This window comes from Apis mellifera, linkage group LG3 (assembly GCF_003254395.2).
Source record: "Apis mellifera strain DH4 linkage group LG3, Amel_HAv3.1, whole genome shotgun sequence".
Classification (NCBI taxonomy): Eukaryota; Metazoa; Arthropoda; class Insecta; order Hymenoptera; family Apidae; genus Apis; species Apis mellifera.
Window position 1 is genome coordinate 8,619,429 of NC_037640.1, and position 24,300 is coordinate 8,643,728.

Genomic DNA, 24,300 nt, shown 5'->3' on the forward strand with positions numbered 1-24,300 from the left:
GGTTAGAGGATATTGGATTATTCAGGAATGAAACTACACGGTGATGGTACTATTTTAAAACGAGCAGCTAAAATAAAAAAAATTGTAGAACGTGGCTTTTGTTACATTATAATTAAACTTTCGCTAAACTTTTAAATTTCAATGCTGAGAAAAATATGAAAAATTCATTAAAAGAGGAGAACGGAAAATTCGAAAATTACCAATTCCAAGAATCAATTTCCAAGAACGAACACATTGGATCGAAGTTCCAGAGAAGAAAATATTTGCCCGAAACTTGATCTGAATAATTCTCTGGATTACCGTTCCATCCAATTATCGAAGATATTATTTTAACGAAAATTTCGCGATATTCGGCTGGGTTGTTCGACGTTTTTCAAGAAACAAAATCGAGGAGGCATTCGAAACTGCGAAACTGTGCCAGAAGCTTTATTAACCTCGTTAGCTGGGAAGCACGACGAAGCCGAATAATATTTCGGAATCAAAGAGGGTAACAAGGGTGGAAGTTCCTTTTCTGACAATAACGTTGCCTCTTCACATCGCCAACATTATTTCTCTTCGTCGATCTTCGTTTTTTGAAACGTTTTCTTCCAAGAAAATTTCTCGCGATGTATCTCTTTGTTCCAGCCATCATTTTTCTGGGGCACGTTTCGATTGTGGTCACGCTTCGAGTGATCGACTACAAGTAAGAAGAGGGTAAAAAAAAAAAAAAGAAAAAAAGAAGAGGGGAAATCCTTCTGTTCGTACTTGAATTTATGGCTTCTTCTTTGAAGAAGTCGTGCAATTTTTATTTCTCGTTCTGCTGCTCGCTTTGTGGCTTTTCATCATCCGTATCCTTTATCTCTGCTCGTTTTCTTTAACAATCTCGCGTGATACGAGTTCAAAATAAAAAAAAAAAAACAGAAGGTCAAAATAGACGGAGTAAGATAGCGATTCGAAAAAGTGGAATGAAAGATTTAACGTAATTCGTTTCCTTTTGAACGAAACTTCCTTTGGGATGAAATTTTGAACGATCATTTCTAATGATCTTTAATAATATATATAATCGAAATGATGATGCGATTTCAATTAAAATTGAATCGAGTTCTTCTCTACGTCTACGCAAGAGGTTTCTGTCTCTCAATTACGTAAAGACTTCCTGTTCCACACACTTATTTTTTTTTTTCTCTTACATAGATCGTTTCAAGATATGTTTCCGTTTAACATCGAAAAAATTTCATTTATCGTTACTTTTACTTCGTTAAAAATAGTTTCAAATTTTTTCCATAATTCAAAAACCGCACCGAAAGTATAAATATTAACTTACTTATTTTTAAATTTGTTCAATTGTCGCATGAAAAAATATATATATATGTACGAACGACACTATCGAATGATAAATTGACATTTCGATACCGTACGATGTACACAATATGAAACACATAATATTTACATCTCTTTCGAATAACACGGATAGCAATGCCATTCCAGGGTGTCCCTCGTTCCCGATTGCCTATTATTACGGCGCCCATCGACGAGTATATACCTCGAATACCAGCACGCCTACCTGTACGCGGGATTAATTATTGATCGTTAATTCGGGGACGCGTAATTAATTAATGCGTCGTGTCGGATGCATCGGGCGCTTACAACATCCTGCGAGCAGAGATATCGCGATGTTTCAGTGAAAAGCTCGCGGCGAATCCTTACGGATATGCCAGCGGCCACCAATTAATCCGTTCGTCGAATTCGCGATGGAAATCGTACGCGCCATTGTTGGCTATCTTCGGATATCTCGCTCCACGAATTAAATTTATTTTTTAGAAACTTGTTCCTTCTTTTTTTGATTTTATTAAATTTGTTTTTGCAGATAAATTTAATAATTTATTCCATTTCTATAGTAATATTCTATGGGTATTTATTATTATCAAATTTTGAAGTAAATTCGAAACGAAGAATTTCTTATTCATTAGAGTTTCTTATTCATTAAGCTTGATGAGTTAAATTTATTTAGTTGTTGTTCTTCCTTTTTTTGATTTTATTAAATTTGTTTTTACAGATGAATTTAATAATTTGGATAATAGAATCAAGTTTATTCCATTTCTATAGTAGTATTATATAGTATGGGCATTTATTATTATCAAATTTTTAAGTAAATTCGAAACGAAGAATTTCTTACGAGTTTCTTATTCATTAAGCTTGATGAGTTAAATTTATTTAGTAACTTGTTCTTTCTTTTTGATTTTATTAAATTTGTTATATAGTAGAATCAAGTTTATTCCATTTCTATAGTAGTATTCTATGGGCATTTATTATTATCAAATTTTTAAGTAAATTCGAAACGAAGAGTTTCTTATTCGTTAAACTTGGTGAGTTAAATTTATTTAGTAACTTGTTCTTTCTTGAATCAACTTTATTCCATTTTTATAGTAGTATTCTATGGGTATTATCAAATTTTTAAATAAATTCGAAACGAAGAATTACGAATCTCTTATTCATCGAACTTAATTAATACTGTCGAAAATTAATGAACGAGAGGACAAAGTAAAATTGAAATTTCAATAAAAACGATTCTTTAAAGGATAAAAAATAATATAAAACAACACTTGAACGTGTTAATTGAGACACAATTTTTTGTACGACCTTTCGTCGAAATATTTTAAGAAGGAACGTCGTATTCGTGCAACAACGGAATAGAACAGGCAGAGGATGAGAAGAATGAAGCCATCTCGAGAAACGAGAGAGGTTAAAACAGTGAAAAAAAGAACTCTCTTCTTGGGTTCTAAGGGCAAACAAAGAGTCGTCCGTGTGGAAGATAATATTCGAGCGCGCGAAGTCGAGGGCGGTTGCACAATGGGCAGAATTCCGATGGGGAAACCAGTCTTATTATCTATGGAAACACGCTATTCCTTCGCTTTATATTCTATTAAAACGGTTGATCGTTCTTGTTCGAGAAAGTGTGGAAACGGAATGATCCATTGTAGGGGAAGGGAAAGCGTATCTCTCTTTTCCTCGAGTCTCGTGTTTCCGCGTGAAAAACACGAACGGAGAGATTATATCGTGAAAAATGTGCGATTTATGCAAGTTTAGCCAATTTTGATATTTTGATGTGGATTAAATCGGGAAAATTTGACGATCTTGCGAGGATAATTAAAATTATCGATGAATCGAAATGTATCGACTTACAATCTTTGGAGAAGATTAATTTAACTGTTCATTATTCAATTTCTAATACAATTTCTTCTTTGATACTTGCTGTATATTCAAGTCTTTATTGTTGTTTAGCGAAGGTTTAATCAAATCAATTCTAATGGAGATCTTAGAATTAATGAATTAATAATCGATAATGATTATTCAGAGAACGTTTCCATCACGATTGGACATATCTGCACTTCGATGATCGAATATACCTCGATTTTAGAAAAAAGAAATCGCAATTGGATAATTAAATTGGGGCCTTATGATGAATTAAAATATAGATTTATTCATAACGAAATAAACATGTATTCATTGAGTCGAAATAAAATATAGAAAAACTCTTTTCAACGAGAAATCTCTATTCAAATATAGAGTAGATGTGGAAATGTTCGAAAACTTACTTTGGAGCACGCACGCAAAAGGAGAATAGGGAAGGGCGCCACCAGTCGGGTAGAGTCCGCCGGCAAGAGGGCCCCATAACCTCGAGGGTTTTTTTGACGCCAGGTACGGCGTGGGTGGGCCCAAAGCGGTAGGCTGGACCAGCCAGCCTTGTATCCGCGTCACGATTCGGTTTTTGTAACGAAATAGCCCCGGATTCCGCTTCTAACCCGCTAATCCGATCCCTCTCGAATCACCTTCCTCGATTTTTCATCCTTCTCTCTTTGTCTCTCCCTTTTCCTTTTCTCTTTCTCGCTATATTCTTCTATACTTTTCTATATTCCTCCTTCTATTATTATTTTACTATTACATATGGTGTAAAAATAACGGAAATATTGGCCAGGATACAAACGATTTCTAATAGAAATGCTCGCCCAACCTGTTTGGGGATTAAGATATAAGTCTCTTATTTTCTATCCTTAATACAAACTTACATTAACGGTTGTTTTCCCGTCTTTCTATATTTAACGCTCATTTACTTAATCCACGAGGTATGGGTAAATAACGAAGCTACAATTTTCCTTGGACGATCGTTTAAAATAAATTTGTGAAAAGCAGGTCTGGTATTTCGTCCCTTATTGAACCTTCGTTACAACAAAATCTCAAAATTTCAAGCGCAATGCAGCAGGGTGATGGATGATTCGTTCGTCGGCGAAGTAAAACAACCGACTTAATTCGCGGCTTCGATTCATGCTCGCAAAACATGTTCGAAACAATACACCTGGTTTTCGAACTGCTGCGCAAGACATCTCGTTCAGCGCGTGCCGCGAGCCTTGACACGATAATTGCGTCATGACATGTTGGTAATTGCCCGGCTTTGATTCGCCACTGCGTGAAGAACGTCGATTTTTGCGATCGGCTAACGAACACGCGCCTTTTGCGGCATGCTTGATTCATTTAACGAGCGCCCGTCTCGTTAAACGAGAATTATATTTTATTTCTTCCGTTTATCCTGCGGCGGGGAAGGGGTGGAGAGGAGGGGAGGCGAGAAAATGAAGATCGTGGAAAAAAATTTCAAGTTAAGAGGTTAAATTAGAAGAAGCGAGGAACGCGTTTTTTTTTTTAGAATTTTTCCGGTCGGAGCTGCGAAAATCTTTAATTGGAAATTCATTCGATTTTGTACAGGTGATTATGCGCTTCGTTTTGGAACAATTGTCGATCGATGATTAATGTTATATTTGTGTTAGGTTTGAGGGAGGGATTGAAAAAGAATAATGGAAAATCGACATTTTGGAAAGAATTTGAAGTTTCGATTCTTTTTTTTAGAATTTTTAGAGTTGGAGCTGTGAAAATTTTTAATTGGCAATTTATTCGATTTTATTATTATTGATTGATAATTAATATTATATATTTCTTAAGTTTCGATAAAGAAAGAACGGGAAAGAATAATGGAAAATCGACATTTTGGAAAGACTTTTAAGTTGAAATTTCGATTCTTTTTTAAAATTTTTAAAGTTGGAGCTGTGAAAATTTTTAATTGGCAATTTATTCGATTTTATTATTATTGATTGATAATTAATATTATATATTTTTTAAGTTTCGATGAGGGAAGAATGGGAAAAAATAATGGAAAATCATTTTGGAGAGACTTTTAAATTGAAATTTCGATTCTTTTTTAAAATTTTTAAAGTTGGAGCTGTGAAAATTTTTAATTAGAAATTTATTCGATTTTATTATTATTGATTGATAATTAATATTATATATTTTTTAAGTTTCAATAAAGAAAGAATGGGAAAGAATAATGGAAAATCATTTTGGAAAGATTTTTAAAATGAAATTTCGATTCTTTTTCAGAATTTTTAGAATTGGAGCTGTGAAAATTTTTAATTGGCAATTTATTCGATTTTATTATATAAGTTCCTTCGTTTCGGAGTGACAGGTGATATAATAAACATCTGCCAATTTTTAATCAGACAAAGAACTCTTTTTGAAATTTTCACAATAAAGCGGAGAGATCGAATAAATTTTGAATCGAAATAAAAAGAAAAATCCAACATAGTTACGTAGTTAATTATTTTCAAATTCGCGTTCGAACATTTTCCATTAACCAAAATCTATGGATAAATCGTGGTAGTCAGACAGATATCGTGGAAATCTAATTCAAACCACGATCGACTATCTCCACCGACCATATTTGCGTTCATTATCCCCAACTGAACTGGGACCAATTAGCCGGAACGAAACGTGGAAAAGTCGAATTTGCTCATCCAAATATTAGGATGGAATCGTTAAACGATACGATGTTTCGTGGATTAATTAAAATACTCGTCGTGTTTACGTAAACGGACTCGTGACGCTCGCGTTAAATCAACATAGGTGTCGACCCGATTATACAATCCGTCTCGTAACAGGCCAAGCAATTGCGATCCTTTCGGATCGTTGCGAATTATATGAATATTCCACTCGTTCCATCTTTCTTTCTCGATTATTGACGATTATTCGTCGAGAAACAAAAATGTTCTATGCCGAATCTTTCGAGAAAGTTACAATTTTTTCGCATGTACGAAGAACACCGATTGAATTTTATTTACGAATAAGTCAACGTCGTTCAATTCCAACGATTTTCATTTGTTTCCATTTATTGTTCATTGGTTCTTGCGCGATTATGAGATGATCATTCGTGTGATGGAAGAAATTTCGTTTAATGGATTGGAAAATTGGACTTAATTGTCAAAGTTATTCGCTATACGTTTACAATGCAATTTTGACGACTTTTGGTGTTTAAGCAACAAACGGGGATGTTTCTGCGCCCCCGCGTTCGAAGGTTCTTCGTTACACGTGCATATACGTTCCAGGGTAAATACAAACGGATTAATAGTAAAGCTGAAACGTTACAAGGGCCAATTGCCATAATATAAGCTTCATTCTCTTCTCTACCGTAACCTATTGTTACAAATTCCTAAACAAATAGATGCAAGAAACTGTGTGTACGTTTAAACATTTAAACATCTCCGAGAAATCATTCCACGCTTTGATCGTCATCCTCCATTATATCGCATCGACTAACTCGTCCCAAAATCTCCTCCTTCCTCAAAAAAAAAAAAAAAGAAAAAGAAAAAGAAGAAAATCGGCGCAATACTCATCAAGCCTCCTCTAATCCAGGTGCCCTCTAAGAGCCACGCGCTCGACACACCAAGCTCGAGCCGCGCATCAAGCGCGCCGCCACGATTGAGAAAGAAAGAGAGAGAGAGAGAAAGAGAAAGAGAGAGAGAGAAAGAGAGCATCGATCCGACTCTCGATCCAATCGGTCGCGGTTCTCGCCGAGAGGACTTTCACTGAACGGCGTCCGTTGATCGGGCGCGGCGAACGAGCGGGCGAAGCGGAAGGCAAGAGAGAAGAGGCGCGAGGTGAAACTCCGTCCCTCTCCGCCTCTGGCCCCGGGTTGACTGACCTCGATTGCGAAGGAAAGGAGGTGGCGGTGATCCGCGGGAAGCGAAGAAGGAGCGGGTTAACGGCGGCGACGGGTGGCACGGCGACGACGGCCGCGACAACGACGTGCGCGACGAGGAGTGGCCGAGAAGAAGAAGAGCAAATTGGTGCTCCCGGTAGCAGGGGCCCATGAGCGCGATGGAGGAGAAGTTGCGCGGCGTGACGAAGCGCGGGAGCAGGCACGGTCCCCGCGCAACGGGGCCAGCCGCCTCCGATTGGCCGGCCGCGCCTGGGTCCGGCGGTGGGGGGAGGGGCCAGGCTGCCCCCTCCAGCTCGCAGCCAGGCGGCTCTGCGCACAACCGCGGTCACGAGAGCCCGAGCAGGCGGCAGTCCTCGCGGGAGAGCGTCGAGCCGACGGGCCAACAGGCCCCACCCGAACACGGCGAGCTCCTTTTCAAGGTCCTGCCCTCTCTCCTGATACACGGCGCCACGTAATAATTCTCTCGAGGAAGGGAAAGAAGAGAATCGGTGGTATAGGGATCGCCTTTTTTCGCGCCAACCCTTACGGTAAACCGCGTTGAACCGGGTGTCCACTGGCGCGTGAATTGTTTGCGAACGAAAGCACGCCAACGTGGATTTGCGTCAGCGGAGATCCACGGTAAACAAAAGTGGACGATTGATTTTGCTTCCCATGTTGTGCGTTGTATGCCGCGGCGAAAGAAATTTATTCGTGCTCGTGCTTTTTTTTTTTTTTTGGTTTGATGCGTACGTGGGATTTTTCTTCTATTTTTATTACACGGGCACGAATCATTTTCTTTTCGAAAAAATTTATTAAGGAAAGTTTGTTAAGTGTGCAGATTTAGTGGATACCCGGTCGAGTTTTCGTATAATTGAAACTCGATGTGCGAAAAACGCAGTCTTCAATGGTTGTATGGTTTGATCGATTTCTAGGGAAATTAAGAAAGCTTTGAAACTTCGATGATAAGTTTACTTTGATTACATGGTAACTAAGTTTCGATCACGTTTCGCCGTTTCCAAACGCAACTCTATGAGCAAAAATTAACTTTTCCAATCAAGAACAACCTTTTTAGCTTCGACTTATATAAACCGGAAGCATGCTCGTAAGCAAGCTTCTGCACTCTTTTTTTTTTTCGCAATCACGATCTTTTCAGCGACTTCATTCTTGGAGGAAACCACTTTTCCAATTTCCCTCTTCTAATTTTAGTCTTTCCAACGGGGAAACTTAATTTCCAGAGTTACTTTATAACACCGTTAGTAGCCATCTTCTAAAATTTGTGAAACATTCCTATCCCGGTTATAGTTCGTGCAAGTTACTTAATTTTGTCATTTATTTCCATTTCTCCTTATTTCCATTATATGCTAATAATAGTCCACATTTTAATCGAGTATGATCATTCGATCGAACAATTTCACGATCAAGTGAAAATTTTGACTGATAATTTAAATCAATAATTATTTTTTTTTGAATTTTGAATGCGTTTGGACACGAAATCGTTACGTGATACAATTCAATCTGAATCTTAAATTCAACTTTCGTTAAAAAAACAAAAAAAGAATCATGAAATTTTAAAGATCTCATTTTTCTCGTCGTAAATAAATAAAGAAGATCGTATAAAATGATCTGAACTATTTTCTTTCTATTAGAGATTATACGGATAAACACTTTAAAGATTAAATCATTTTATAGAAGAGAAAATTCCATTCGTGAAAGGTTATGGAAATTATGAATATCGTCCTGTTTTCATTCCGTTAAATTAATTAGTTTTAAAAATAAATAAAATAAATCAAGCGAGAATTCGATTCGAGAAAATTTTCGAGAAGATTTCATTGACATTTTCACAGAAAATTTTTACACGACAATAGGTGATGCTACTAGGCGACAGCGGAGTCGGGAAAACCTGTCTTCTGACGCAGTTCAGAGACGGAAGATTCCTGTCTGGCAACTATATAACCACCGTCGGCATTGATTTTAGGGTGAGAAATTCTAAATCTTCATCTTCAGGAACGAAAACGAAGCGATATCGAATCAATTATCGAGATCGGGAATTAATCGCGAGAAAGCCAAGCGACTGTTGCGAAAATAGTTTGAAAATGAGAAAATTATTTATTGGACGGATTTATTATGGATTGTTTCTATGTATTTTCAGAACAAAGTGGTCGTTGTTGACGATACGTCTATCAAGCTTCAAATATGGGACACGGCCGGACAAGAGAGATTTCGAAGCGTGACGCATGCCTATTACAGAGATGCTCATGGTAATTATACTATGTTGATACAAATTTGTGCATGGTGTTGTCGAACAATTGACAAAATTATCGATTGTTCACGAGAGAAGTAGAAGTAACTTTGAATTGTTTACAATTCAAATTAATTATAAACTGTAACGTAGATAAAAAGGAAACGTGTATAAACGTACTCACAATTAAAATATATCCACGATATTTAACACGACACGAAACTATATCACGTTATAAAATATTTCGTTAAGAAAGTAATTTTCAAATTTTGTTTCGTTCAAATTTTTCAAATTTATCACGAAAAATATCTAATTATGATCTATTTTATAGATTTGTCTCGATTTTTTTTTTTTTAATTTAATTCGCAAAATATTGAAACTGACAGAAGAAGGAAAATTGCAAAATATTTTATAATTGCATTATCCGTTTTTATCTAATCTCTATATTTGCATAACGCGCTAATTAGAATCGCTAATTAGAATCGCTAATTAGAATCGGTGTAATAGTTAGATTAGATTAGTCACGGGTAAATTTAAATATTAGTATTTCCTTTTATCTTTCGACATCTATCTAATTGCTACCAGTTAGATATATATATATATATAGAGAGAGAGAAATAATTAACGATATGAATGGCGTGGATTAAAAGGAATTTTTTGAAAATAATTTCCAGGACAGACAAGAGCTCGTTTCGCCTATACAATCAGTTTTCCATTTACAAACAGCTTTGCATCTAATAATCACGAGACAAGGCGATAGCTAAATTGCTAGTTGGACAACTTGTCTGGAGAAGCAGGAATAGAGGACAATAACATGACAATATTCATTGCGAGGCATAAATTAGCGGATTCTCCGCCGTGTCTATGATTTCATTACAATAATAATACCTATGTCGTATAATGTCTGTGAAACTAATTTTAACCGCACGATACTAATCAAATCTGATCACTCAGGATTGAATTTGTACAGTTTATTATTAAATTTGTAATACAAAATAATATATTATTTTAATTTCACAAGTTGATTTATTAACGCGACATCTCTATTATATAAATCATTGTATTGATATCGTTACAAAAAAATGGCGAACGAGATAAGCCAATTTATTATTACCAAGTTTATATATCAAGTTTTTGCTGATCGACCAATGAAAAAGAAATGGTTATCGTATAAAAACTTTACGACGTTTTCGCACAACTGGTATGGAAAAAGATAATAATAAAAAAAAAAAAAATCGGAAAATTCATATAGCCTGGATATTATGTAAATTGTGTTTCTATATTATTGCTTTCAATTACGTTTCAACTATCAGAAACGATTTCTTTGAAGAAAACTTTCTAGAAACAGCGAAATGAAAGTACTCGGACAAAACGTTCTATTACATTTCAATTTAAATGATGCATGTATATTTTGTTAAAAATTATATTCAATCTATAAATTTTAAAATGAAAAGAGCGAATGAAGATAAATTTAAATTAATTAATAATCCCATTTAAATTCTACATTTTTATTTCTCAATTTTCAATTACTCTCATCAATAGCCACACTTTTACTACCAACCTAATAAAATAAATTTTCCTTACAAATGTTTCGAAACAGTGACTATTATTTCTATCAATACACGGTATGAGGATATGATAAAAATTAAAAAAGTCACTTTCTACCAATCTTCTATAATCTTTCGAAAGCAAGCGCTACCAAATTCAACGAGACAAATTTTTCCTAAAATGTTTCGAAGCAACAACTATTTTCATCGATACGTGATAGTAACGCGTCGATAAAAATGAAACAAGACGGTTTTACATCTCTCCACGATCTTTCAGAAGCAACTTCCGAGTACTTTCCGCTACCAACCGAGTAAAATAAATTTCCCCTAAAATGTTTCGGCGCAATAACCATTTCCGACGATACAGCAGCGCCAAAGTAGGTCGTGGAACGATTCGAAACTGAAGGATGGCGTTCATTTTGGAAAGCTACTTAAGCGAATTCTAAGGGTTAAAGAGAGCGGAGAAGGAAACTCGGCGTCTGCCGTAGGGGGTCGGCCATTGTTTGCGGGGAGGAACCTTCTTTCACCGTAGACCCAGCCACGACAATAGTCGGACGTCTCAAAGGCATGGTAACAATTACGACGTGGAGACGTTTCGACAATAGTGTCTTCACCATCGGATATTGCTCGAACGATCGAGCTTTCGTCTTCTGTGACGAGCTTTAAGCCACCACCACAGGAGAAAACTGAGCTTTTCATGGTAGAAAGAAGAGAAACAACGTTCGATTTTTGGTTTCATAATCGATGTGGAATATGAATACGGTATATGAATACGATTATCGATAAGAAATGAATCTTTTACATAAAATTTTTTTCTATTGTATTTTTATCCTATTTTTATTATTGATATTGCAGTATTCTTAGGTTAATTTTGTTTAACTTTAATATTTACAGAATTATTACCTAGAAATATTTAATTATCTGTTTTTGGGTCTGCAGCCACGTGTTCAGGTTAATGTTTTGTTTTATGATTAGTTTTATGAGTGTACAGTTATTCGCTACTTTAACACTGTGAAATAAAATTGAAAAATTATTCAGAATTTTATAAGTTAAATTATAAGAATTTTGAAACTAAAGAAATTTTAATTTCAATAAAAACACAAATTAAAAGGAACGTTTAAAAGAATATTTTTCCGAGAAAATTCAAATTGAAGGAGCTGTATGCAGCAACTTGTTTCAAAAATTTCCATTCGAATAATATCCCGAGAGAGTCATTCTCAAGAGAACAAAGGCAAAGACACACTTAATTTCCTCGCGTTTCAATTTGCCAACCCGTGAAAATATTCGTTTCACGCGACGAAAACGAGCGAAATGGTTATAACGAATAACGAAACAAACGCGTGTAAATTCCTCTGATGATAAAAAAAAAAGTGGATAAACGAGCTGCATGTGCTGTATTTTACGCGTAATAACACGTAGAAAAATCGCATAGGAACTTTTTGTCTCCGAGCGTCTATCAATCGCGAGTATATCACGGCCGATTGCATAACATACCATTATTCGTTTCAGCTCTTTTATTGCTGTACGACGTGACGAACAAGACGAGTTACGATAACATCAGAGCCTGGCTGAGTGAAATTCGGGAACACGCGAACGAGGATGTGGTCATCATGCTGTTGGGTACGTTTCGATTATTTCTAGACAGTAAATCTAGTGTCTAGTGAAGAAGTCGATAGTGAAATCATCGTTTATTTTAAGTCTGAACGACTTAGGAACTAATCTAGCAATAGCACTGTTCAACAAGGACTGCTGACTCAACCGTGCTGCAAGATCTTGCGAATCAAGATCTTCTGAGTGGATAAAAGTGATCGGGATAAAATGTTGAATAAACATAAGATTAAATTCATTGTCATAGGATGATGTAATGTGAATCTCTGTGTATCTTTTTGAATACGAGTGAATAGGAAAAACGAAAAAAAAGGGAGAGAGATCTTTTTTTTATCATCTTTGCAAGAAAGTTGTGATCAACTAGTTTTTATATAGTTTCAACAAGTTTCTTGTTTTTGTAAAAACTATAAAAAGACGTTCTAAATATATCATCGTTCGAGTTATTTAATTACTAGATTATTATTGAAATTGGAAGAATTTGAATTCTTTTGATCAATGAAACGTTTGAATTTTCTATCAGTGATTGGGATTGATTTCAGGAAGTAATTGCCCTTAAAAATAAATTGTGAAAAATTACCAGTTGTTGAAACAAAAATTTTCTCTTTTCCAAAGTAAATAAAGTAAAGTGATCAGTTAACGAACATGTCAACTGAATTTATATGTAAATATGTATAAAGTTTACTCAACTAGTAATACTAAACAAGTTACATATGTATATTACCTTCGAGATATCTCATTAAGTCCATCCCATTAGACCAGTTCCAAACAAACATCTCAATCAACTACCAAAGCAAAATTTCCAGTTAAACGAGATCTAATAAATTGAAATTAATGTTTTCAGGTAACAAGTCGGACTGCGGAACTGAACGAGTGGTGAAGAGGGAAGACGGTGAACGGTTAGCGCAAGAGTACAAAGTTCCCTTTATGGAAACCTCGGCTAAAACCGGCCTGAACGTTGAATTGGCCTTCTTGGCAGTTGCTAGGTACTTCTGAATCCTTTCATCAATCGTCATCGATTTATCATTACTCATTAATAGAACGATAAATAAATAAACGAAACATGTGGAAATTAATTAGATGAAACTTCGCAGCAACATAGTGTAATTAACTGTCAAATTAAAAAAAAAAAAAAATAGATAAGCGAAACTACGTTGTTGCTATTTTGATAACGCTGTGTAATTTTGGCAATTTTATAATTATATATATCTATATTATATATATGTATATATATTTATATTAATAGAATATGATATACATACGATATTCCATCTCGTTTCTAGCGATACAAACTTGATGAATTGATCTTTGCCACAACATCAAAATAACATTGAACCTTCATCTGGATCGGATCCAACAATGTGCATTTGATAGTCATCAAATGTTATTTTATATAATTTCAGAGAATTGAAGGCGAGGAAAAGCAATGACCCAGACGATACGAAATTCAACGTGCAGGACTACGTTCGTCAACAATCGCAACGAAATTCATGCTTCAATTCTAATTGCCTGACTACCTGAACTGCGCAATAACCCTGCGCGTACATTTCCCTACGATAGATCGAGACGAATGGTGGAACATGAACCGGAACTGGTCATAAAAATGGCGCGAAACTATTTTGATCGTTCAAATATTCGTTCTCATGATTCAGAGCAGAAATCGTTGAAACGTTACACATTTTCATTTCATTCACGAAGAAAGATGTATTTTTCTGTGAACTTGCACAATTTATTTGTTACAATTTTTTTATTTAAACAAATCGATTTTCGATAAGAGTTTCGATAAAATTATTGTATACAAGAGAAGCTATTTGGATTGATAAAATTATGCCAAAGATATAAATTTTAAAATCTCGAATAAAAAATTTCAAAAAGAATGAAAATACGTTTTTGTTCCACCAGAAAAATACATTTGTTGAGAGATAAAAAAACAATATAGACGAATAGGATGTCAATATTTTTGAAAGAAACCGATAGCAAACTCTTGTTGATGATACGTGTATAGAAATCTATTTATCGATGGTTAATTCTGTACTGTACATTAATGTGAATAGTTAACGCGAAACAAAAATCTGCAATATATGACATAGATTTAGGGAATCTCTTCATGGTTCTAATTTGCACACTGAATATGATCGTTATGATGTTAGAAAAAAGTGAAAAAAAAAAGAAGAAAAAGATTAAAAAAAATTTTTAAATAATTTTATCTAATTTGGTATCGAGAAATTAATGAAATGTTGTATGAAAGCTCATCATGTACCAAGTAGATATACGGTTTTAGACTAACCATTATGTAGAAGAGCTTTCCCAAAATATAGCTGCCATATATACAACATGGTTTATTAAAAACGCTCAATATTTTGTTGAAAAGCTTATTTGCGTAGTTTTTAGATTATATGATTGAATATGATTGAAATTCAGTTAAAAATATATGTATATGTATTAAGATATATTTGTAAATCTTTTAATATTTATTTAGACTGATAATTGTTTAAAAAAATTTCGTGTATTTATATTTTATTTTCAATTTTTATCTTCTCTCGCTTTGTTTTGTAATGTGTGCGTGTAATCGTGTAGTTTTCATAACGTTGTAACATTAGTCACGTGACTAACATACGTCTGATTTTTAAGATTTTCTATCTAATGGTGAATATATATGAAACGATACAATATTTTCGATTAACTCGATTTATATTTCAAGTTTTTGGATCTTATACCTACAATATTACTTTTACAATCGCACAATGATCATTTGCAATCGATATTTCGAAATTGATATAGAATATCGAACGTTTGATTTTATTCATTTACGATTACTAAACAATTCATTACGAACACAAGGAAAAATGGAACGAAATATAATCATGTAACGTTACCTGCAATATATGTGCAATGTATCTTATCAACGTGTACAAATGACAAACAGTTACATGTCAAATGTATATTGAGAAGTATATATATATATATAAAATAAACGACCACTCGACCAACTATAAAATTGTTTTTTGACTTACCACCATTGCCTCTGTTTCCTTGTTTGTCACTCACTGTCAATCGTGTTGCAAGAACTCTCGAAACGATCCAACGATTATGTATTTATTGTCCACAATAAAATATTTGTCTCTTTTCTTATCACTGAATATATATTTCACACATTTGACACTCGCGAATCGTGACAACATTATGACTGATAAATAAATACTACGTTAAAAAGCAGAGCATGCATCTGCCTAACGCGCGCTCCTCTTCTAACTTGTTCCTTGAACCCTGGGAATGAGTCGAAATGAACCGCTCGGTCTCAGTTTCAAATGTCGACGTACAAACAAAACGCTGCGTCCCTAACCTGCTTCTGAGAAGCGCGTATCGCTGGCAGCCAGAACACCTAGCTGATATCGTGCAAGGAAGAACCACGAGTGTTTACGTCCATAATGGACGAAGTGATAGAGTTACAAAATATGGAAAACGTATGCAGGCTCTGCCTTTCCACCGATGAGCCAAAATCGTCGGTGTTCGAAACGGAAGACTCTCCGGTATCGTTGGCCAATAAAATACAAGCGTGTCTGTCGATTCAGGTATGTTTGATATATTGTTATTTAGTAATCTTTTCATTCTTTTTAATGTTTCTTTCTTTTTTCGTATTTTTCAACTTTTTGCATATTATCTCTGTAATACTGCGGGTACATTGAGGTTAGGTCTATACTAGATCATGTTATAGATAAAAACATTGATAAAATATGACCATGAATTTCTTTGCTTTTTATTATTGTTGGTCATTGTTAGGCAAAGGAGCATTTTTATAGCGATAATACTCTTAAGAAAACCCGATTTTTATTCAAATTTTGGAGCATACACATTTTGATCGGGTTCATGAACCTTTTAGATTTTAACGACGGACAAATTATCGACGAAAATATGCGCGCAATGTGTAAAAAATGTGAATCAGTGGCATAATTATAAGGAAGTATGTCTACGTTCCCAAGATAAATTGCAGCAATGGTTAGAACAGAATTTACAATCAACCCCGATGGTAAGTATATATATTTTACTAATTTTATATTTTGTTAATTTAATATATATGATTTTAATCAATATATTACTTTTATTTGTTATAGGTTGTAACAATTAAAGACGAACCTGTTGACTTGGACTTTTGTGAGGACAACATTGAAGTCATATCCGAATCTACCAATGATTCAGATTTGGTAAGTTTTACCATGGTTCAAAACAGTGTTTAGAAAATTAAGCTATATTAAATTTATGTTTTTCTTTGTAGGAAGCTACTAATCTCGAAGAGAATATGAATCCTTTAACGAACAATGTCCAAGTAGAATTAACTGATGATGAAATTAATTTTGAGAAAAATCAATCAACTTTAACAAAAGATGTGGATATAAATATAAAATCCGAACCACAGGATTATGACACAGATTGTACTATAGAGATAGAATCTGTAACTGGTAGCGAGCTTGTTTTGAATCCTCTTTCAAACACAGAGGATAGGATTATGGAGGCTGATTCTACCCAAAAATCCAATGCATCCACATCAGCAAGTAAGAAAAAAACCAGAAGAGGTCCACATACCCATTTTAGAGGTGCACGTGTTTTCAAACAAAAATGTGTACATTGTCAAATTAATCTGCACTCTAAATATTCTTATACAAAGCACATGGAAAGATTTCACAGTGATAAACAGAATGGCACTAATCAAAAATCAGAATTGGAAGATGAAGAAGAGCTTGTTGAAGATTTAGAAGATGAATTAATGAGCATGGAAAAAGATGCTCCATTAACGCAAGTGCAACAAAACATCATTAGTCAATTGAAAACTTTCATGTGTTATTCTTGCGAACAAACTTTCAGTGATCGTAGAAGTACACTTTCCCATATTCGTCAACATATGCCTGATTTAAGGCCATACACGTGTATTGCGTGTTTGACAGAATTCCCAGATCGCTCGATGTATAAACAGCATTGTAAAATGTCATTCGAATGTGCGATGAAGATTGCACTCGTTATACCGAATCAAGGTGAAGAGAAATATTTCACTTGTAATATGTGTTTACGTCCTATGCAGAATAGAAAACAGTTGCTTAGTCATTTATCAAAACACTCGGATAAACAATACGAGGAATTAATATCTCCTACACGATCTCCTCCCAAATTGAAACCAATAACACCCTTACCATCTCCAAAACAAGAAATAATGAAGGAGCCACGCAATGAAAGTATAAATATACCACATCCTTACAAAAACGGCGATCCTGCGCACAATCATATATGTGATTTGTGCGGTATGATTTACAGGTACAAACCTAATATGCTTAAACACAGAGATCTATGTCAACGTTTATCGTCTGAGGTCAGAACGTCCTATAAGTGTGTTCATTGTGGTATGACGTATCTCGTGTTTAGAAAGTTTCATAGTCATATCACGGCAGATCATAAAAAGAAAGAGTTCACTTGCTCTGAGTGCAACAAAAAATTCAGATCTCCTAGCGACTTCTTGGAGCATCATGAGATGCATCGAATGGCGCGTAATCAGAAACAGCCTCTTCAATTGAAAAGCGATTTAATGAAGCACAAACAGAATATATCGACGTCGTTCAAGGACTGGAATAAATTCGAAACTAAAATGAACGCAAATCAATTATCTGAAAACAATCAATACAGTTGTGCACTGTGCAATCTGGAATTCTCAACCAGAGCTGAATTAACGGAACACAGGAATCTTCATCTGAAAGTGAAAATCTATTCTTGCGTTATCTGTCGTAGCATGTTCAGTAGTGCAGGTGCTTTGGAAATTCATATGAAAGATCATGGAATAGAAGACCCGAATGAGAGAAACGCAAATATTTCGTGCGTAGAATACGGTACCGTAGAAGATGATTCACGAGATTCAAACTCGATGAATTTAAGTGCTATCTCGGATCCAGGACCGAAACATAATAATTGTAAAAAATGTGGAAGACAATTCTCGAACACCGCGAATCTCAAGAGACATATAAGAAATATTCATCCTATCGAGAAACCTCCTTACAATTGCTCTCATTGTTGGCTATCATTTAAGAGCAAAGAAATCCGAGATCAGCACATTACATCCGCACATTCAAAGGCTTCGAAAACTATGCTTCGATGTCCTCAATGTCCACAAACATTTGTCTTCGAAGCCAATCTAGATCTTCATTTCAAAAATCACCATAAAGATTGCCGTTTCAAATGCGATATTTGCGGTAAAGAGTTCTTGAAGGAAGGCTCGTTGAAGATTCATAGAAGTTGGCACAATAGAGAGAATTATGGACAGAGTTTGAAATTTATGAAGAAAGAGGATCAAAAACCATTGGTAGAACCTAAAAAAGAAGAATCGTTCAATACGAACGTTAGTGGTCGGCCGGCTAGGGCACGAAAATCCTATCCGAGTTCATCTCCGACAAAACCTAACGGGAATTTCCAATGTCAAGTTTGCAGTGATAAGTTTAACGATGTAACAGAATTGAGGAAACATTTATGGGATGTGCATTGTGCTCGCAATAAAAGCGAGAAGAGCTTTGCAGGTGACGAATTCCAATGCGAACTTTGTACGAATATTTTCCCTGATAAGGAGACGTTGAACGTACACATACAATGGCACAAGGCTCAGCCCATCTTGAGTGACATTCGAAAGACCAATTTCCCTTGTGATATCTGTGGAAAACTTTACAGTTCCAAAAAGGTATTGGCGAGACACAAAAAACTTCATAAAGCGAGCTCGGTGGCTATTAGCAACTTTTCGAGTAATCAGCCTTTATGCACAATTTGTCATAAAGTATTTAACAGTAATCAGTCGTTACAGCGTCACAGGCTTAATTTACACAGCAATATTTTCACTCAACGACCTCAAACGCAACAGTACAATAATACGAGAAGAATGTCTCAAGAAGAATCAAAACCTAAAAAAATAAAATTGGAAGAGGAAGATAAAAAAGTACCATTTGCTATGGATGCCATGAGCGCAGGCAGAAAGTCGGTAATGTGTCACGGCTGTAAAAAATTCTTCCCTAATATGAGTGTACTGTATAAGCATAAACAATTGGTACATAATAAGTCTCATATGATAAGAAACATCGCGAAATCGCTCACCATGGAATGTGTACCGTTGCATTGCAACGATGGCAAAGTCGCATGCAACATTTGCTATAAAAAGTTCTGCGGTGTGCCGAATCTCCGTCAGCATTTCACTGTGAAACACAAGAATGACCGGCCCAAATATAAGTATGCTTGCTCTATAGATGGCTGTAAGCTCACGTTCCCTACACAATTGACCTTAAAGCATCACGAATTGTCGCATACGGTCACCATGTTCAGCTGCTCCTTGTGCAATAGACACGTGTTTAATAGAGCAGCTATGACGAATCATATGCTGACAGTGCACAACACCGTCTACGACGCCGAGAAGAACAAGAATTTCCATAGAGAAATGGATTTAAGTAGTTACGTGGTGGAAGGTGCGGTAGATGCTACTTGCCCCCGATGTAAAGTGAAGTATCCCAACAACAAGGCTATGAAGATTCATTATTTCAAAATTCACGAGGGCACGAATCAGTAGAATCTTGAATCTTGAATTTCGTATCTGAAATAATCTGCGGGGATTCGAACGTATAGATATCACGATGAATCGAATATGGATGATGTAACGAATGCTTGATCCTATGGACAGAAAGACTCTGCGAGTTTAATAGGCGCTGCTTTACACATTCTTTTTTACCAAATCACAAAGGCACACGTTAATCTCTTTATCCAACTTTAGCAATTATGATGTTCATAAGAACGCGAGGAATACATAATAGTGTTTCCTCACGTTTATTCGTTTAGTGTGCATGATTTAAATATATATTTTTTTTTGTTTTGTTCTGAATATCATGGGAGCTACTCCCTTTGAGAACTTAGGCTATGGCAGGCCTGATCGATAAGTTCTGTAAATAAGGCATTGTAGAGAAACGAAGAAAAAGGGAAAAAGACCTACATGGGAGAAAGAAATTGTCTATATATCTTTTCGTTCGATGTTTTTACTAAAGTTATATAGTTTTTGTTGAATGAATTTTGCATTTGTACATCAAGACGTCAGTTCTCGTTTAGTGAACACTGATATATTATTAAATCGGAATTAATAACAATATCTATTGACACGTTTCAAATCGACTAATCAAATTGATAAGGAATTTTATTTAGATAACAAACATATCCAAATGAATCTTTGAAACGTATCCAAATGAATTGATAAGTATTATTGAGGATCAGGTTGAAATTGATGATTAGCTAGTTTATAATTTCAATCATTGATTTGAAATGTGTCGATTCGAATGGTGCATTCGACAAAGAATGAAATATCATGCTGCGTCATCTCTATATGAGAAATATTTACATAGTATATCCTATTTTGTCTTTTGTTTTCTTTCATTTTTTTATTATCGAGCAACGGTAATTGTTTCCATTGCGATCCGTAGAAACGTGACAACTGGAAAAACTGTGCATTCCTGAAAGTTAGAAACGAAGGAGTGACATATTTTTTAATGGTATGGTTAAGAAGATGGTGGATGATTGGGAGGGGTGAGCGATAAGGGATGAGGTTAGATTATGCACTTTATTTTACTAAAACTGTTGTTTTCTGGATGCTAAAATGGAGAACTCTGTTGTTCTAGATTTTATTATTATATGCATACTTGTAATGTATGCAATGTATAAGCTGTAGCGTTTTTTGCATATAGTGAACAAATAAAGGGAGAACTAATAAGTGTAGATCTTCGATTTTCCAAGAATCATTCGATGTTTTCCTCGTTCACAGGATAACGCTGTGAGGATAGTGTTTTTTTTATATAAGTTTCGAATCACTGTTTTCTCTATTTTAAAACTGCTTATAATAATTAGGCTATCATGTTCCTCAGTGAATACATCTCTGTCGCATTTATGGAGATAGTTCCCGTGGTGGCCATCAGAGGGCTGCCGTCGATTCATGGTCTTGTCGAGTTTTAACCTTATTATCTCTCATATAGATATTCACAAAATATTTTATATCGTAGATTGGAAAAAGATTTTTTTCAATAGATTTTACCAAGTGTAATCATATTGATTACGCGTCTCTCGTATACGTTAGTATGGTTAGTTATCTCAATCATAATCATTGCTTCATGATACTGCAGATGGCAGCCATCTTGAGCAACAGACCTAGTGAGAAAGAACCTGGCCAGACAAAGACCAGGCGTGAACAGCTCGATCGGTTAGAACACTCGCAACTCAACGGGTGTGAAATAACCAATTTAGAATCGCGGTCCAGCAATTTGGTTCTTTTTCTATTTGTGTTAAAGCGGTAGAGGGGAACAATTTGACTTCTTGTACTGATTTTAGATCAGACTAATCGTAGATCTTCTTTTTTAGCGTACAGTGTATTCATGCATTTGCAAACACGCGTTAAACGTAACAAGTAAGGTAGCTCCTCTGATAAAATCTCTAGAAGATATAAAAGGTGTACATAATGATTTATTTTGTTTACCAAACTATCATTGTTAGTTAAGGTTTGCTCGTAATTACAGACATGTGTTCGTGTATAATAAAACACGATAGTGAGAGTTGTTCGCACAATATCTGCGAGTAATGTACATATAGACTATGCGCGTATTGTTTATCAATATCTTATGTAACTGCAAAATGTTTGTGCTATTCAAAAATACTTATCTACAAGCTGTGTCTTTAAGTCTGGACAAGTCTTTAAGTCACTTAAGTTAATATTTCGAGTATAGTGGTTCAAACAATCAGATTCCTAACTGCTTTTGAACAGTATTTAGCGATTAGTATTTGTCGTTGACGTGACGGTGCAAGGGGGAAAGAAAAGGAGGGGCATTCCGCTCATTCCTCCTGACTCCATCTTTGATGTTTCCAAATCCTCCCATTGTTAAGTTTTTAGAGGAAAATGTTGATATGTAATAGTAAGATACATTGTAGCATTATATGTTTTTATTACATCTTACGCTTAGTTTATGTCCACACCTAATGTTTTAAGATCGATCGATCTTGACATAGTCTATCGTTTATTATTTTTGTCATGCAATGCTGTATGATTTGATTTGTAAATTTAACACTTTCGGTAAATAATGAAAATATCGTGTGTGCCCCCCCCCCTCTCCTCCCATTTTAATGATTATGTATATTAGGATGAAATATACAGGGCTAATATTTTTTCATGTATTATTTATGACTTCTAGTAGTGAAAGAAAGTTGCTGTTTAAATTCGATGCAAGTCAAATTCTTCGTAAGGAATCGTAAGTCAATCTAAATGTTTTACGTAACGATAGTTTTTTCTATGGCGAAAAGAAGGAAACGTTTCGTAAAGATTCTTCTATTTGTTCAAGATTAGAAAGGGGGAAAATTTTTTCAAATGAAAAAAAAATAATTCGTTTAATGGAAATTAATATATTGAAATATTGGATGCAAGTTTCTTTCACTATTAGTGATTAATTATGCAATTTTTGATTTTTTTTTTTTCATCCTTCTTGTATATCTCGTGTATATTAGAGAAGGTGGTTCGCATTGAATGTGAAATCAGTGTGTCGCGCATTCGTTCCACCCGCCATTTTCTCAGAAAAACGCACTGTATACATCCATTATCGTTAAATATACGAATTTAATATAAATTTTATCCTTGACCGCTAAGAGAAACGTGAATGTTTTTTTGACATTACGAAACGAATGAGGAAAATTAAAGTGCTGTTCCTACTATGGAATATTTGCACGTCCAACCATTCCGTCTATCGTTAAGTTTCTTACACCAGATGTTTGAGACGATAATTACGCTCCCGCAATGATCGTTCTACGTAACACTACGATAGTTCCGAACTTTTCAGACGATAATTGTATATCTGTAATGAAGGAACAATATATAGAATTCTATATTTCTGTACATGGAATGTTTTTGTACAGTGTCTTTTTATGTGGATCATGAAGAAAGACTGTAAAGATGAAATTCATTTCATGCATCGAGCATTTTTAAACGATCCGGGTTTCGAAAACGTTATCGAGCAACGTAAATATTTCGTTATTTGCTTCTTAATGAAACTGTGCAAACAGGAACAATGTTTCGATGTTTAAGAGAAAAGAAAAAAAAAAAAAAAGGTGCAATGTGCATTCTTCGAAACGGACGACAATGTGAAAAAACTGTGAAGCACTACCGAACCATTATGCAAATACACGAACGTTGCAATTCTTTTTTTTTTTTTTTTCGCAGATATTTATCAATATTATACATATTATGTATACATATATATATATATATAAAAATGTGTGTACATTGCATCGAATATATAGTTACCTCTATCGATTTCAATATCTCCTTTGGTATAAGTATTGTAGAATCCGAAGAAAAGATGAGGGAACATTTTCTTTCTCTGTCTTCTTCGTGAACAGAGAACATCCATCAAACGCGCAATGATTAAATTTAAGGATTATATTATATTAATACTACGATAAGTTTTAAATATAAATAAATTTTACATTAAAAAAAAAAAATAAAGTTCTACGAAGGAAATACAAATATTTTTATTCTTCTAAAAAGGAAATATATAAGGGGTGTCTCTCGAACGAGATATACATATCGAGCGTATAAATATATAAATTACATTTGATCAATAAAGTTCAAATATCACCGCCCTAAAAATTCGTATCTCTTCGCCATCCAATCTTAAGACTCGGAAAGCACGTAATCGATACAACAATGTAATTATTGACGATCACAAGACTATGATAATGGCGCCTACTGTGCCTCGGTTCCACTGTTTCGCGTTCAGTGGCGTTCTATGGCGTCATAGGCGAGCGAATAGCCGCTAAAATTGCACACCACGTGGAACGAGCGCGTTCCTTATGCGACTTTGTACGCAGCCATCCTC

General features: G+C 35.0%; 2 protein-coding genes across 12 annotated transcripts in view; both read left to right on the forward strand.

Annotated features, from left to right (window-relative positions):
- LOC408741 (ras-related protein Rab-37) overlaps positions 1-15,389 on the forward strand; it is a 236,822-nt gene extending 221,433 nt beyond the window's left edge. For 5 of the 11 annotated variants that reach the window (XM_006563985.3, XM_006563984.3, XM_016911225.2 and 2 more), the window contains exons 2-7: positions 6,715-7,440; positions 8,866-8,976; positions 9,150-9,258; positions 12,296-12,406; positions 13,236-13,377; positions 13,795-15,389. In XM_006563985.3, the coding sequence (XP_006564048.1) occupies positions 7,171-7,440; positions 8,866-8,976; positions 9,150-9,258; positions 12,296-12,406; positions 13,236-13,377; positions 13,795-13,912 (861 nt within the window). In that variant the 5' untranslated portion in view covers positions 6,715-7,170 and the 3' untranslated portion in view covers positions 13,913-15,389. Of the gene's footprint in view, positions 1-6,161; positions 6,409-6,714; positions 7,441-8,865; positions 8,977-9,149; positions 9,259-12,295; positions 12,407-13,235; positions 13,378-13,794 lie in introns of those variants that run through there. The other 6 variants (XM_016911227.2, XM_016911228.2, XM_392276.7 and 3 more) reach the window with 2 other exon arrangements.
- Positions 15,390-15,671: 282 nt separating this feature from the next.
- LOC100578888 (zinc finger protein 808) lies at positions 15,672-23,513 on the forward strand. The gene is made up of 4 exons (XM_003250317.4): positions 15,672-15,963; positions 16,272-16,418; positions 16,504-16,593; positions 16,665-23,513. Exons 1-4 carry the CDS (start codon positions 15,820-15,822, stop codon positions 19,971-19,973), a joined length of 3,690 nt encoding a protein of 1,229 aa, XP_003250365.2. The 5' UTR covers positions 15,672-15,819; the 3' UTR covers positions 19,974-23,513.
- The last annotated feature ends 787 nt before the right edge of the window (positions 23,514-24,300 follow it).